The 15763-nt window shown below is 33.4% G+C and overlaps 1 protein-coding gene across 5 annotated transcripts in view; it reads left to right on the top strand.

The window, feature by feature from the left end:
• Window positions 1-15763, top strand: part of LRRC40 (leucine rich repeat containing 40) — a 41576-nt gene that overhangs the window by 6700 nt on the left and 19113 nt on the right. For all 5 annotated transcript variants that reach the window (XM_053655543.1, XM_037145297.2, XM_037145296.2 and 2 more), the window contains exons 3-8: window positions 179-252; window positions 2982-3111; window positions 6208-6331; window positions 8641-8783; window positions 9806-9978; window positions 15657-15744. In XM_053655543.1, the coding sequence (XP_053511518.1) occupies window positions 179-252; window positions 2982-3111; window positions 6208-6331; window positions 8641-8783; window positions 9806-9978; window positions 15657-15744 (732 nt within the window). The remainder of the gene's footprint in view (window positions 1-178; window positions 253-2981; window positions 3112-6207; window positions 6332-8640; window positions 8784-9805; window positions 9979-15656; window positions 15745-15763) is intronic.

Below are 15763 nucleotides of genomic sequence, written 5' to 3'. Positions count from 1 at the left end.
CAATTTGATTCATTTCAAACTCCTTTTCCTCTTCTATACACAGAGCAAATTACCAATACCCAATTTGATGCTATTCAATTAGAAGAATGGGATTATTGTTGAAGAATTGTATACAATGAAAAAGCTAATATATAGTTAACTAAAAGACTAAGATATTGACTCTTTTAATAACTTTTAGATACATGACAATCAGCTGACATCCCTTCCTTCTGCTATAAGAGAATTAGAAAATCTTCAGAAACTTAATGTCAGGTAAAATTTAAACTTACTTATTTCTAATATTCTTTAAAAATTATTTCTAACACTAGAAAGTATTTTTGTATTAAATCAGAAAGTGGTTAAAGTAGAATAAGACTGGTAATTTTAATTCTCAGTTTTGTTTTCTTTTTAAGAATTGCCTACGTGTTTTTTGGTTTTACAAGTTTAAGACCAGTTGATTTTTTAAAAATACTTTTTGTTTTTTAATCCTCACCCAAGGAGATTTTTTTCCATTGTATTTTAGTGAGGGGGTGAGGGGGAGAGAGATGTGAGAGAGAACATCGATATGAGAAACATCAATTGGTTTCCTTCCTACACATGCCCCAGCAGGGGATTGGACCCACAGCCTGGGTATGTGCACTGACTGGGAATTGAACCCGTGACCTTTTGGTCCATGGTTGATGTTCCAACCAACTGAGACACTTGAGCCAGAGCTAAAAAAGTATTTTTGTTTTATTTTTATGAAAGAATTTGACAAAGTTATTTTAGAAACCTCTGTGTTGATGTCTCAAATTTTAAGTTATGTCGCTATTCTAAAGAATAGGTATTAAGAAAGAGGAAGAAATTGAATAGTTTTTCTTTTGTTAATGATGAAACATTTTATAGTTTTGGTATTAATGGTATTTAATGTTTTCTGAGGATTCCTAGGGTTCTAATGATAGGCTTCTGCTACTCATTGATAGGTATATGGGAAGCTCGGTGGCTCTTCATTACACATCCAGACTTTCAAGAAAGAATAACTTCCTTATATACACACAGACTAGAGGGAAATGAGTTAGGAATGATTTTATTTAGGAGAATAAACAAAGGTTTAAGTATTCAAAACATTTGAAAACTATGGTTTGTAAAACAGAATTATGGATCTATTTAACATAGCACAGCCAAGACTCTGTTTTATGAAGGTATATTACTGGTTTGAGGAAAACCAGAATCTCAAATAATAGTCCTCATCTGGTAAAAAACTAAAAATCACCATAGATCAAGAAAAATATCTCTACACAGAAAAGGTGCTAATTGTTTAGAACTGCATTAGAACTTCCCCTTATAAGTCAAAGGCATTGATGTGGCCTGTAAAAGCAACATAGGGAGAGTTGAGAGGAAGAGGTAAGGGAGAAAGGAGTGTGTGTTACTTTAGCTTTGGCTTCCAATGGGCATGAACATTAGAATGGAGGAAAAAAGAGCTGAAATGGAGGAAGTATACAAGGTCTGTCCGGGAAAAGTCCAGCCATTGTTAATATAACGAGAATGGTTTGCCTGGCATCAGTGTTACCTGGCAGCCAAGAAGAATAGACTGGAATGTGCATGTGTGAACAACGATGACTTCACTGTACTAGTCAATGGGGGTGGTAGACACCATTGAGTGAGTTTTGTGTGGCTGTCGCATTCAAAATGACTGAGGGTCTGCATCAAATTTTACATTGAACTTGAACATTCCTCTGTGGAAACTATTTGGATGATTCAGAAGACCACTGCTGTGGGCAACTGGTGATTGACAGCTTCATCACGACAATATATCTGCTCATGCATCATGGTCTGGTGCAGAATTTTTTTGTGAAACATCAAATCACCCAAGTGACAGCTCCAATGTAGGATGCCCTGTGACTTATGACTTTTCCCAAAACTAAAATCACCTTTGAAAGGGAAGAGATTTCAGACTGTCGGTGAGATTCAGGAAAATACAATGGGGCAGCTGATGGCAATTGGGAGAACTGTATGAGGTCCCAAGGTGCCCACTTAAAGGGGACAGAGGCATCATTGTCTTAAGTACAATATTTCCTGTATCTTATATCTTCAATAAATGTCTTTCATAGTGCATGGCTGGATACTTTCTGGACAGGACTTGTATAGCTAGAATTTCAACTCTGCCCAACTAGATCACTATCAAATATATAGAGATTTAAATTAAATAAAACAATAGTAACCAGCTTTTGACAATTGTTAGTTCTTATTTATAACACATGTTTGGCGTTTTTGTTCCAACTTTTTTTTTTTAATGTAACTTAAGGGTCATTGTTAGTTACCCCCTTTACATTTACATTTCTCCATTATTTGTTAAATAATTATATATGGCATGAAAATAGAGTGGCATTCCTAAATGAATAGTTGAGATAAATCTGGGAACAAGTTAAATCAACTCCTAAATTATCAGGGTGTGTATCATCCTCAGTGACTTGGGACTTTTTGTAAACCAGTAAATTGAATATCTCTGTAGAAGGACTAAGCTGAAAAGTCAAAACTAAGTACAAAGACGAGTGGAGTTTCATATTACATTCAAATGGACACCACAGGCCTTCGGACAGAAATAGCTATTTTAGTCTGGAGTGCAAAGTTTAAAACATAACCCCCATGTGAGATTCCATTGCAGTGTATGTGTGCACATCCTTGTCGGAATTCTAAAACTCAGATACCATATAAAATACTGAGTCCAGTGTATCCCTTTTACATTAAATGTAAGATTAAGTGTTGATTATAAAAATTTACAAATATTTATTTGGTTAAAAACCTTTATTTCTTTGTTGCTTTCCTTTGAAACCCTCAATATGATTGCTTTAGATTGTTCTTTTAATGAGTATGAAGTTTAAAATGGAGTTTGATAACTTTAAAATTAGTAACCATATTGTATATTTTTACGGATTTCAGGTAGTTGGTTAGAATAAAAAATCTTTATAAATATTTAATATGTTGTCAACAAATTATTCAGTATTTATTTTATTAATTAATAGCCATAACAAACTGAAACAACTCCCTGAAGAAATTACAAATCTAAGAAACCTGAAGGGCCTGTATCTCCAGCATAATGAACTAACTTGCCTACCTGAGGGATTTGAACAACTTTTCAATTTAGAAGATTTGGTGAGTTGTGATTTTCCAATTTTTATATAATTTGTGGCTGATAGGATTTTTCATTAGGCTGATAATTTGAAAATATGATTGAAATCTTGAGAAAATGGGCAGCCGATTATTTGAATAGGTTACAAGAAACTGAGTTTTAATTAGATCATTAAATTAGTCATTGTAAATTTATTTTTTCTGTGTTTCTTATGAAATCACCTAGTATTTTAATTTAGGAATAGAGTTTGGGAAAGAGGTGATGAGGAACATTTTGTTATTCAGATGCTTTTATGGTTTAGCAAATTCAAGGAAAAGTGTCTTTAGCCTGTACCAGTTCCCCTTTCTATAGCCATTCCACCATCTCCTTGATGGGCTCTGTAGCCCTCCTGTCCTCTGAGTGCCCCCACTGAACACCCCCCAGCTAATCATTCTCTTTAAGGCCTGGGATTTCTTCTCTTTTTCAGAATGGCTACATCTCTGTCACATCTTAGAGATAATTGTAAAGCAATATAAATATTATTTTAATCATATTATAAAAATAGTAGGCACTTTGTTGTAAACTTTACATATGGCAAGATAGGTAGTTTTATCCCCTAATACAGATAAGAAACTAGGCTTTTGAAAAAGAAGTAACTTATTGGTGGTCATTCAACCAGTAAATAAGGAATTTGGGCTTTCAACATTAGCCAGTTTGATTCCAAAGTGTGTCTTTTTTCCCCTCTTGACCACTGAAGGAGTAACATTCCACTGTAAGATATCCTCTCTGAAAGACTTTAGCTGTATGAGATCAGATATTCTAAAAACCTTCACTCCACATAGTTATTTAATATTATATTCTTGTTCTTTTTCTTGTTACGTGTTTGAAAAACTCACATCATTTTAGCCTGAAAGTTTATTTTTCATTAAAGGAAAAATACTTCTTTTACTTATTTTTTTCTGTAAATATATCCTTCTTCATATTTCCCTTTATTTGCTCTAGTTTTTGAAATCAGAATACGTGCTTTCCTAAACCCTTTCTTCAGTGTATCTGTCCATCGGATTAGATTGGAGATAAGGCTTGGAAAGTAAAAAGGCATAGGTAGATAAAATGAATGGCAAAGGAGGGACCATCAGATTTTCTTATACAATTTAATGGTAAATATAGTAATTGAATTATTTGTTAAAACAAAGATTCTGTAGTAGAAAGGAAACCTTCGGATTAGCTAGAGCAGTTCCCAGTTGTTTCTCTTTATGGGTTCCTAGATTATAGTAGTATAATGAAAGAATATTTCAGTTTAGAGTTACGATCTTAAGGACTCAGTATCAAATAGATCATAATGTGAGCAATAGTATATTAAAACGTTAAAAGTATAAGCATCTGGTCCTGGCAGAGTGGCTTAGTTCATTGGCGAGTCATCCAAAGCACCAAAAGGTTGCAGGTTGGTTGGGTCCAGGTCAGGACACATACCTGGGTTGTGGTTCTATACCTGGCTGTGGGGAGGGCAACCAATCAACCGGTGGTTTTCTCCCACATTGATGCTTCTCCCTCTCTCTCCCCCGACTCCCCACCTACCTCTCCTCCCTCCCCTTCTGTCTCCCCCTCCATTCCTCTTTAAAAATCGGTGAACATATCCCTGGGTGAGGATTTTAAAAATAAATAAATGAATAAAAAATATATGCATCTGTAATACTAGTAATATTTCTTAGTTATTTAAAACTATTTTGCATAATGGTACTAAATAAATATTTATTGAAGAATTGGCAGCATAAATACTGATTATATATAATCTGCTTATAGTTTATATCTAATTTAATTATTAACTACAATAATTTGTTAGTAATTTGTTGATTTGGATTATGTAAAATGAATTTGTGAGTTAGTATCTTTTCTCTAGTAGAAACTTTTATTACAAGCTTTTTATTTTGGGATAACTTATGATTTATGGAAATGTAAAGATAGTACAGAGTTTCCATACTCCCTGCACCCAGGTTTTCTCAGTCTTAACATTTTACATAACTATGGGACATTTGTAAAAAGTAAGAAATTAATATACTAACTAAAGTGCAGATTTTATGAAGATTTTCCCACTAATGTCCTTTTTTTTTATTCTAGGACCCAATCCAGAATACTACATTGCATTTAGTGTCAGTAACTTTTAATATTATACAATATTTATTTATTATTAATTTGTTGATTCTTAGAATTTAGAGTATTGGAATTATAGGTTATTACGTTGTGTGTTGTAGATTATGATAATGTTATTTACAATATAACAGTGTGTTTTCAAAATGCTGATGTAGAATTTTTACCTTTTTGTATCGTAATTTATTTAGAATTATAGAGTGTAGTAGTTTAATATAAGAGCAGTTCCTTTTTTTTCTATTCATTGTTACTACTGGCCCTACTTAACAGTTTGCTGATAGCTGGTGAAGCACTTACACTGAAATCAAATATTATGAGAAGAATTATCTGGTTTATAACATTTTCTTTTAAAGGGAGTGTTTTGAAAAAAGTCCTCATAACTGTTTAAAGAAAAAACAAAACAATGACTTAAATATTGACGTATAAAGGTTAATTAGGCAACTTGGAATGAATAGTAGTGTCGTGGACTTCTGGACTTAGTCAGAGAAGGCTTGCTGAGGTCAGCAGAAAATCATGAGTGACTATTTTTCCCTCAAAAATTAAAATGGCCATATTTTCAGGGTTTTTTTTCTTTTAAGAATTTTTCTGTCTTACACAGTTATTTTTTGTTTCATATTACTATTTGCTCATACAGTTTGCCCTATTTATCAAAAGGTATTCAAGAAATATTGGATAAACAAATCAGTTTTTTAGAAATTGAAAGCAGGATACATAATATAGTATGACTTAGTAGTAATAGTACCCTTGTATAAACTTCTGAAGTCAGAATTCATTCTTTGCTACACTATTAAGCATATAGTGGGCCCACAGAATATTGAGATAGTGAATGGTTTGTGAAATTGTCAGTGAATGAGGGTTATAAAACATATCACTTCTGAAATAGGTTTTTTTTTGCTTATGTTTTAATTCTTGCAAAGATTTGAAATACCCTTTAGGGACTGTTTATTTATTTATTTACATGTTCATTTATTCATTCTGTTTTTCTGTTTTTAAAGGATCTTTCGAATAATCATCTCACAACTGTTCCTGTTAGTTTTTCTTCTCTCTTCAGTCTGGTACGACTCAATCTTTCCAGTAATCAACTGAAGAATTTGCCAGCAGAAATAAGTGGAATGAAAAGTAAATCTCTATTTTCAAAAATACGTAAATTTGAAGTTGGTGCAACTTGCATTTAGAAAAATAAACTTTAATACAGTTAGTTGCAGAGAAGTAAGATAATAGGTTTTATGGTGATAAATGCAAACAGTAACAACTAGTCAGGTTTCCTCTACACCATTACTATCTAGCAAATTCCTAAATAACTAACACCAAAAAGATACTTTCTCATATGAAAAAGAAGAAAAGAAAATATTATAAATTGTGATAAAATATTATACCTGAGAAATTAAGGTTTTGAGCTATGCTGTATTTTTATTCATTCATTTAGCATTCACTAAGAGGTTATTCCCTTTTCATAGATGTTCTACCTATGCCATATAGTTATGCCATAGCTGTAGCCTCCTCCTGCTTCATAATTAATAATGACAGGAGAGTCTAGTTTGGCCTAAACTAGGAGTCCCTTTTTTTAAAAAGCATTAAAATTTAGTGCTTCTATTATAGCTTTCCATTGAACCATCATATTTAAAGTACTGTAGAACTAATATTAAGAGGTAAAAATATTTCAGGTACATTTTAGTACCTTTTAAATAAGCATACTTAATAATCTTACAGTTTTTGATTTGGAGTCCAAAATCATTAAACTGATTTTTTTCTCTTTGTTTAAAGGTAAACTATTATTATTTTTTGGTTGATACCGCAAAGTGTGTTATCTCTAGATTTTACCTTACCTAGTTTTATTTTCCTAATCATCCATAAATCTTTTTTTAAGTGTCCCTTTTGTAAATGAAGTTACAGAAGTGATGTTGTACAGTTGGTTATGGATCATTTTGAGGTGAATTTGTAAAATTGTATATTTTACTTTAGATTAATAGTTATTTGTCATTTTAAATAGTAATTCATAAGTTAAATCCACATAAATCAAATTGACATTTTGGGGAAGGCTTTACTTGTGATTGCAATAGTTAAGTTTGCTTCCCTTTGCCATTTTTCAGTAAAGGTACAGTGGGACCTTGGTTCTTGAACTTAATTCATTCCAGAAGGCTGTTTGAGAAGTGATTTGTTTGAAAACCAAATCATTTTTTCCCATTAGAAGTAACATAAATTGAAGTAATACATTCCAGACCCCCAAATAGTTACCTTTTTAACCTTTCTTATATAGAGTATATGTCTAATGTACTGTTTAATCTATATATACTTTAAAAAGAAAAAGAACATGAAATATAAATGAAAATCTAACAAAAAGGAAGTGAAATGTATAGTAAAAAATGAAAATTTACATGCATACTTGAACTTACCTGTAATGTTGAGAACTACTGATACCTAAATTTGCAGAGGAGGGTGGAGGGGTATTACTGTTTTGAAGGGGAGTCCTCGTCCATGAAAACACATGAGGTAGCTGTTGTTCTGGGCATCTTTCTCTCTTGTCTCTCCGTACCACTAGAACTTGCTTCAGGCTCCCTGGACCTCTGTCTCACTAAAAACCTGTCCAGTGATGTTTGTTTTTGCCTGCATTTTAACACTTGCCTGAAGTGAAACATTGCATTGTCATTCAATAACTTTATTGCATCCTTTGCTGCTGTTTTGTCAGGGTGCTATTTCTCAATAAAACTTTGCATTTCTCCTCATCTCCCAAGCATTTCCTTAATTAATGAAGCAGGAATATCCTCCCTTCCCTCCACCTCAGTGTTGCTGCTCCCTCTGAAGCTCTGGGAGTTCCTCAGTGGTCAGCTCAGTATTTTGATCCTCCACCAATTTCTCCACATTGTCATCATCCACATTCAAGCCCATGGACTTGCCCAGAGACAGTATCCTTTATAATAGACACAGCTCCATCTGCAAAGCCCTCAAAGTTTCTTTTAGCAACAGACTCAGGTCACAATTTCTTCTAGGTTGATTGCATTGTTTAAACAACATCAATAAATAAACATACATCAATTTGTTGTTTATTTATGCATACATTGCTTGATTCTTGTATATGCTCTGACTGGGCATCAAACCCATAACCTTGGTGTATCAGGACAAGGCTCTGACCAACTGAGCTACCTGGCCAGGGCCAAAGTATTTTGTTTTTTTAAATGTTACAAAAATGATGTGGACCATTATTAAGCATTGATTTTAGTATCAGTTCTCTTTAATTTTAATTAAATGAAAAAAATTTAGTTTATATTTATTTAATTCAGTGGTATTCTAGGGTTCTTGATTATTATAGCAGTATATAACAGCACAGGTACAGAAGTTCGCATGATTACATACATTTTTTGAATGTACATATAATTACAAATATTTTTTCTATTAAAATAATTTTATTTTTTATTAAATGTGTATTACAGGATTAAAGCACTTGGATTGTAATTCAAATCTTTTGGAAACTATACCTCCTGAATTGGCTGGCATGGAATCACTAGAATTGCTTTATTTGCAGAGGAATAAATTACGTTTTTTACCAGCATTTCCTTCTTGTAAATTATTAAAGGTACTATTTAGTTGATTATTAAATAGCTACATATTTTCCCAAAGGTTAATAATGAAAATGAAGTTTTTAATCTTGTTTTACATTGAAAATATGTATTAGTTACATATGCTATGTTTTTCCTCTATCAATAGTTTTCCAAATTTTAGTATGACTTAATATATTAATGGTATTATCAGTAATGAATTCTTTAAAAAAAAGAAATAATCAACTTCAAAAATAGAAACTTGCCCATTTTATCTGGTGTGTAGTTTACAACTGGAGAAGCACTAGATGATGAGGCTGAAGTGGTAAGTTGGGGCAGTGTTGTGGGAGACCTGGAATACCAGAATACCAGGAAGAAATATGTACCTATTGTATAATAAGTTAACACTTCTCATGTTTACCTCATTGTAATCAGGTCTGTTTGAAATTACTTACTTTCTTTTGGTTTTAATTATTTAGCATTAGCATTGTCTTTTCAATTTGCCATACTTTGCTTTCCTTTATTTATACTTCTATGCATTAGTGTTAAAAAAAGTTTCCTTTATGTAGGATGCTGGCCGTGTTAAAAAGGACTGAAAGTTATAATTTATAAGATTAATTTTCCTCTGATAATTATAGATTCTGTTAATGGGAAATCAATATGTATAATAATCACTAATGAAAATGTTGAATAACAAACTGATTGTAATGTGACTTTTTTAACTTACCCTGATTTATTTTAAAATTTTGATCTTCCATCAGTATAATTCAGTTCTCTAAGTGTAACCACTAAATCATATCTCTTCTTTGATTTTATAAACATTTAACTTTGTATCAGCTTAAACCTTTAATTATTTTTAAATTACAAGAAAATTTTTATTGCCATTTTTCTTTAGCTATAAGATGGCTGAGTAATTGAAAATTTAAGCACCTTTGTGATTAGAAAGTTATGTATTACCATGTGTTTTTCAGTGATTTGAAATTAAGATTTCAATTTTATTTTCATTATGTAGCATAACATTGAACACAGAAATATACATGATTAACCTTTGGTTTTATAGGAATTACATGTAGGTGAAAACCAAATTGAGATGTTAGGGGCAGAGCATCTTAAGCATCTGAATGCTATCCTTGTGCTAGACCTGCGGGATAACAAGCTAAAATCTGTCCCAGATGAAATTACACTGCTGCAATCATTGGAAAGGCTTGACCTGAGCAACAACGATATTAGTAGGTAAGTTTTAAAACCAAATGCATAAGAAATTATGTTTATATTTGGTTATAATTCATTAGTTTAAGTATTTGTGAAAAAGCATGTAGAGATTTTTTTCTGAATTAAATTCAATAAATACTTATTAAGGAAGTATTATGTACAGACTCACAAAGAGTAGTAAGATTTTGTCCTTGACAGCATACTTAATATGCTAATAGAATGAGACCCTTTCACAAGTTACTCTGACCTATTATTAGAATGTAAACTATCAAAAGGCTGCATTTTTATCTGTTTTTTTCACTACTCTAACTTATAGATCAGTGCTTGGATACACATAAAGTGCCTGATAAATACTAATATTCATCAAATTTGTTAATGGAAAGCCATGGGAGAGATGCAAAATACTTTGGGGCCTGGAAGGAGATATAGGAAATACAACTTACCTGAGAGGTATCAGGGTAGACTTTGTGAGAGAATTAATATGTTTAGATGATCTTTAGAACTAGGACTAGGGTGAGGCCAGTTAATTGCCTAGAGCACAAACGGTACAAATATACTCACTTTCATGGTCATGCTTCATTGTAGTGCCACCATGTGATTCTTAAAGGATGACCGTGATTTTCAGGTGCGCAGGTAACCAGGTCAGAATGAAACACTTGGCAGGAGGAAACTGTACAAAGCTTTGAAAATTCCGAAAATTGTAGAGATGTATCAGAGAACAAACAGCAAGGAATTAAACTGAACTGGTGAATAGGGTGCAAGTAGGGAGACTGTAAGAATTTAGGACTTGAAAGAGAAGTTGGGCCACGTGGAAGAAAGAGGTCCTTGAAATACCTGTGAAGAGCCATTTTCTTTAGTTAAGAGGTGGGAAGCTATTGAAAGGTTAATGACAGAACCAACTTGATTGTAATCTCATTAAAAAATAAATTGGTGGTAATGGGGAAGGTACATTGGATACAAGTGGTTTTGTAAGTTGGAAATCTAAATAATTAGATTAATGTACTAAGTTTAACATTAAGGAACACTTCATATATCCAGTTCACTGTATTGACAACTTTGTAGACTTCTGTAATAAGGACCTGCACTGTACTTGACAGTGGGAATGGAAAGAAGAGGAAAGATGTGAGAGGTGTGATGTGTTAGAATAAGTAGTATTTACCAATTTATTGCCTGTGTTGGAGATGGGAAGAGGAGAGTACGGAAGAATCATAAAATGTTATAGAACCATAATATAGGATGGGGCAAAGTAGGTTTACAGTTAATTGTGAGTAAGCAAAACAGAGTTTATTCTTGTATTATCATTGAATAATGTATTATTTTCCATACAGACAACTGTAAATCTGCTTTTGCCACATCCTGTATTTAGAGATGGAAAAATGTTTACAGATACTAAAAATATGACTTCCATTTAGGATTATGTACCAGTTAGATGTCTGAGGTTTTGTGTTTGGATGTCAGAAACATGGTTTGTTATTCATAGAAAGTGGATGGTTGGGCAGGGCAGACTTTCTTCTGGGTATATTTTAATAACTTGGATCTCAGCTCCTGGGGTCCGTGGCATTATGGATGAGACCACACAAATTCACATGGACTGTGGAGTCCCGTAGAGGAAAAGGGATGATGCAGCCACTCTCTCAAGGGGAGAGCCCTGGACCCTTGCCTGGACAGACTTTTATTGGATTTGATTTGCACAGGAGTACTGGGTGTGTACTTAAAGCTCATCAGTCATTGTCAGGCAGAAATGATTAAACAATAGATAACATTCAAAGAACTCTGAGGTCTTATTCTGAGTCAGGGTCAGATAGGTAAAGAGCCATAAAACTTTGGGGAAACAAACTCATTTCAGGCTTGGATCCTTATCATTTAAATTGAGAGTATTAGCAAAGTAGGTTTCATGGGATTTTATGCATTCTTTCTTAGGACGATCTGCCCTAGGGAACCCGCCCTTTCCAGCACAGGGCTGCACCCACCTTCAGTATTGTTTCAGGCTTAAGTCAGGCTGGGAGGTAAGGCAGCCAAGAGATTAGGAGACTTCTTTCAGACAGAATGAGGACTCAGGCTCTGTCAAAGCCAGGGGGCGAGGGTCCACCCCCTCTTTCTATAGCCTTCCAAGTCCTTCCCTGAGTGCCCCTTCAAGACCATGCCTGTCTTAAGTCATCCCTCTTTTGAGGAATCTTACCCATCATTGGCTAACCAGTCATCCTCCCGGGAGCCAAGCAGGGTGAAGAGAAAGGGGGCAGAGGTGGTGCCTGTACAAGGAAGATAAGCTTTGTCTCCTAAGTGGCTTATGGTTCCCAAGGTCCTTTACTCAGCCTTAGCCAAAGGGGGATTACAGCTTCTGAAACTGGGCAGGGAGGTTCCCAACAAATAAGTATTTTTAATAATCAGAATTGTTTTCACAATGTACATATTGCATATGGTATGTCATGGCCATAGATTTGAATACTTGGAGAGTGACACTTTTTACTTACATTTTTGACAGTAAGTGACCTGAATGTCCCTAAAAGTGCTTTATTTTATGACTAGTGAATGAAAAAATATCTTGCCTCTTATAAATGTTGATATATAAATTTTCCCACATGGAAGTTCTTTATTTTGGCCACTGCATAAAAGCAGTGGAAAGCAAATATTTAAAACAAAAATTTTAATAAATAATATTAAATAAAGCAATTGGTAGAAATATTTCTGGTATATATGTTCTTGTTTTTAGAGCTTTGGATGTAAAGAGTGTGTGTGCATATAAAATCACAGGGCCTACGACATAATGGCACTTAAAAATATTAGTTTCCTTCCTTACCTCTAACCCCATACTTTCTGCTTAGACAATCCATTCATTTTGTACCTCTCCAGAATGTCTTCTTACCAAAATACTGATCCTTTACATAGCTACCAGAGTGTGTTTTCTAAAATACAAATTAACAGGGCATCCTTCTACTAAAAAGCTTTGACGGTTCTACATCATTAAGAGCACTGGTTACCAAATATGGCTATGCATCAAAAGCACTCAGAAGCTCTAAGAGTTAAAAAAAAAACCAAAATGCTAGTAGTTCTCCCCTTATCTTCCCAGATCCCCAGTGGATGCCTGAAACAAGGGATAGTGCCTAATTCTTTTTATAGGGTTTTTTTCTTATACATACATACATACATATGATGAAGTATAAATTAAGTACATTAAAAGGTTAACAACATAAAATAAAAATAGAGCAGTTATAACAATATCCTCTAATAAAGTTATGTGAATGCCCTTGGGGCCATTATTAAGTAAAATAAGGTTACTTGAACACAGGCGTGCTGAAACCACGAGAGTTGATCTGATCACCCAGGTGGCTACCAAGTGATTAGTGAGCAGGTGGCATATTCAACATGGATCCACTGGGCAAAGCGATGATGATTCTCCTCCAGGAGGGAATGAGTTAGACTGTCTGAGATTTCATCATGCTACTCAGTACAGCACACAGTTTAAACTTATGAATTGTTTATTTCTGGTAATTTCCATTTAATATTTTTACCCAGTTGATTATGGATAACTAAAATGGTGGAAAGTGAAACTGAGGATAATGGGGGGCTGCTGTAGAGAATCCGAGGCACTAATGAATCAGAATCTGGAATGATGGGATTGTAGAATTGTTTTGGTTTTTGTTTTAAACAATTCCTAGGAGATTTGTATGCCTCTGGATTTCCAGCAATTGGGCATCACTGTCTTGAAAAATAAAATCCAGTCTTTTTAGCATAAAATATAGGGGCATCTCACAGTCAGGCTTTATTCTCTCTATATACCATCTTTCTCTCCTACAAGTATGCTGTTCCCAGACTACACTGATCTGTAAATGTACTGGTGGTTTTCTTTCTTTACCTGAGAATGCCCTTTTCCTGCCTGACTGATGGAATCCCATTTTACTTTTTTGGCTTTGCTACTTCCTTCTACCCCCTTGCTACCCTTGCTAATTTTTTTCTTTTTCTTTTTTTAAATATTTTTTCCTTTTTATTGAATTTATTGGGGTGACTTTAATAAGATTATATAGGTTTCAGGTGTAAAATTCTATAATACGTCAACTGTAAATTGTATTGTGTGTTTACCATCCTCAATACTAATTTCTGCATCTTTTGTAGCAACTAGTTTAGCATTTGTCTTATACACGTATATATATATATATATATATATATATATATTGATATATAATTTAGTACAATAAAATTCACTAATTTAAGCATACAATTTGATGAGTTTTGACGACTGTATGTTTGTATAAACGTCGTTAGTCATATAGATAGAACTTCTTTATCTCCCTAAAGTTCCCTCATACCCTTTGCAATCCTCTTTTAATACCCCAACCTCTAGCAATTACTGTTGTGCTTTTCACGGTAGTTTTGCCTTTTTTTATCACACAGTATATAGTTTTGTGTTTGTCTTCTTTCATGTAGCATAAGGCTTTTGCAATTCATTCACGTAATTATGTGTATCAGCAGCTCATTTTTATTACTGAATGTTAATCCACTATATAGCTATACTACAATTTATTCATCTCTTCACTGGTTAGTTGATGGACATTTGAATTATTTTCAGTTTATTGGCTATTGTGGATGTTCATGTAAAAGTCTTTGTTTAGACATTATTTTCATTTCTCCTAGGTAAATCTGTAGGGGTGGGATTGCTTAGTTGTTTGGCAAGTGTATGTTTAACTTTATAAGACTCTGCTTTCCAGAGTGGCTGTGCTATTATGCTCACCAGCAACATAAGATAATTCCTCCTTACTATATTTTAATTAGCTGTGTATGTGTCTTTTTTTTTTGTTGAACTGAGAACTCTTTAAGGGCAACAATCTTGATATCCTTACACCAGCGATTTCAACCTTTTTTACCTCATGGCACATATAAACTAATTACTCAAATTTTGTGGCACATCAAAAATATTTTTTGCTGATCTGACAAAAAAAGTGGAATAATTTTGATTCATTTACACCCATGGTTATTGTTGTAATGGCTCTTGTCATTTTTTAATCTGTATTGACTGTTGGTATTTTTTTTATTTGACAGTATAAGGGAAAAGAGGTCAGTGCCCCTGAATGGTTGGGTATTGCATGTTTTAAAAACCCTTGCAGCATACCGATTGAAATTGCTGCCTTACACCAAGCAGTGCCTAGTATATTGTAGATGCTTAATTGTGAGATTGGATACCCAGTCTCAACAGGGTATCTTTTTGTGTGACAAAGATAAAAATGCCTTTTCTTATTAAATGAAAATATGAATTGCGTGATTAAAATTTAGTTTTATATTTTTGTCTGTTATTTTTTATTTAGGAAGAATTTTATTTATTTGCTTAAAGGGAAAATCAAACCATTTAGTATCAATGAGGATGGCTGTTTTGAATCACTGATTCATTCAAATTTATATATTGAACATTTACTACTTTTTAGCACTGGATACAATTTAGCAAATGTTTTATTGCTCATATTCTGTTTTAACGATAATAATGTGACAACGGCAAACAAATCTGGTTTCCCTTTTACATATTAAGCATTTACCTCAAAGAAAAATATTGTAGGCCTACATTACTTGGGTATTTTTTGATGTCAAAGAATACCCAAGTAATGTAGGCCTACAATGTTAGTGTTATAATGTTATTACTGATATAATCAACTACTTGGTTGAACTGTATATACCCTTAATATTTTCCCTGAAATCAATTTAATCTTTTGTAGTCTGCCCTACTCATTGGGAAAACTTCATTTGAAATTGCTGGCACTAGAAGGAAATCCTATGAGAACCATTCGAAGAGAAATAATAAATGTAAGCATATTTAGAAACC

Source organism: Artibeus jamaicensis, unplaced genomic scaffold, assembly GCF_021234435.1.
Source record: "Artibeus jamaicensis isolate MK-2021 breed Jamaican fruit bat unplaced genomic scaffold, CSHL_Jam_final scaffold_1019, whole genome shotgun sequence".
In the NCBI taxonomy this organism is placed as follows: domain Eukaryota; kingdom Metazoa; phylum Chordata; class Mammalia; order Chiroptera; family Phyllostomidae; genus Artibeus; species Artibeus jamaicensis.
This window is presented reverse-complemented; position numbering and strand designations above follow the sequence as displayed.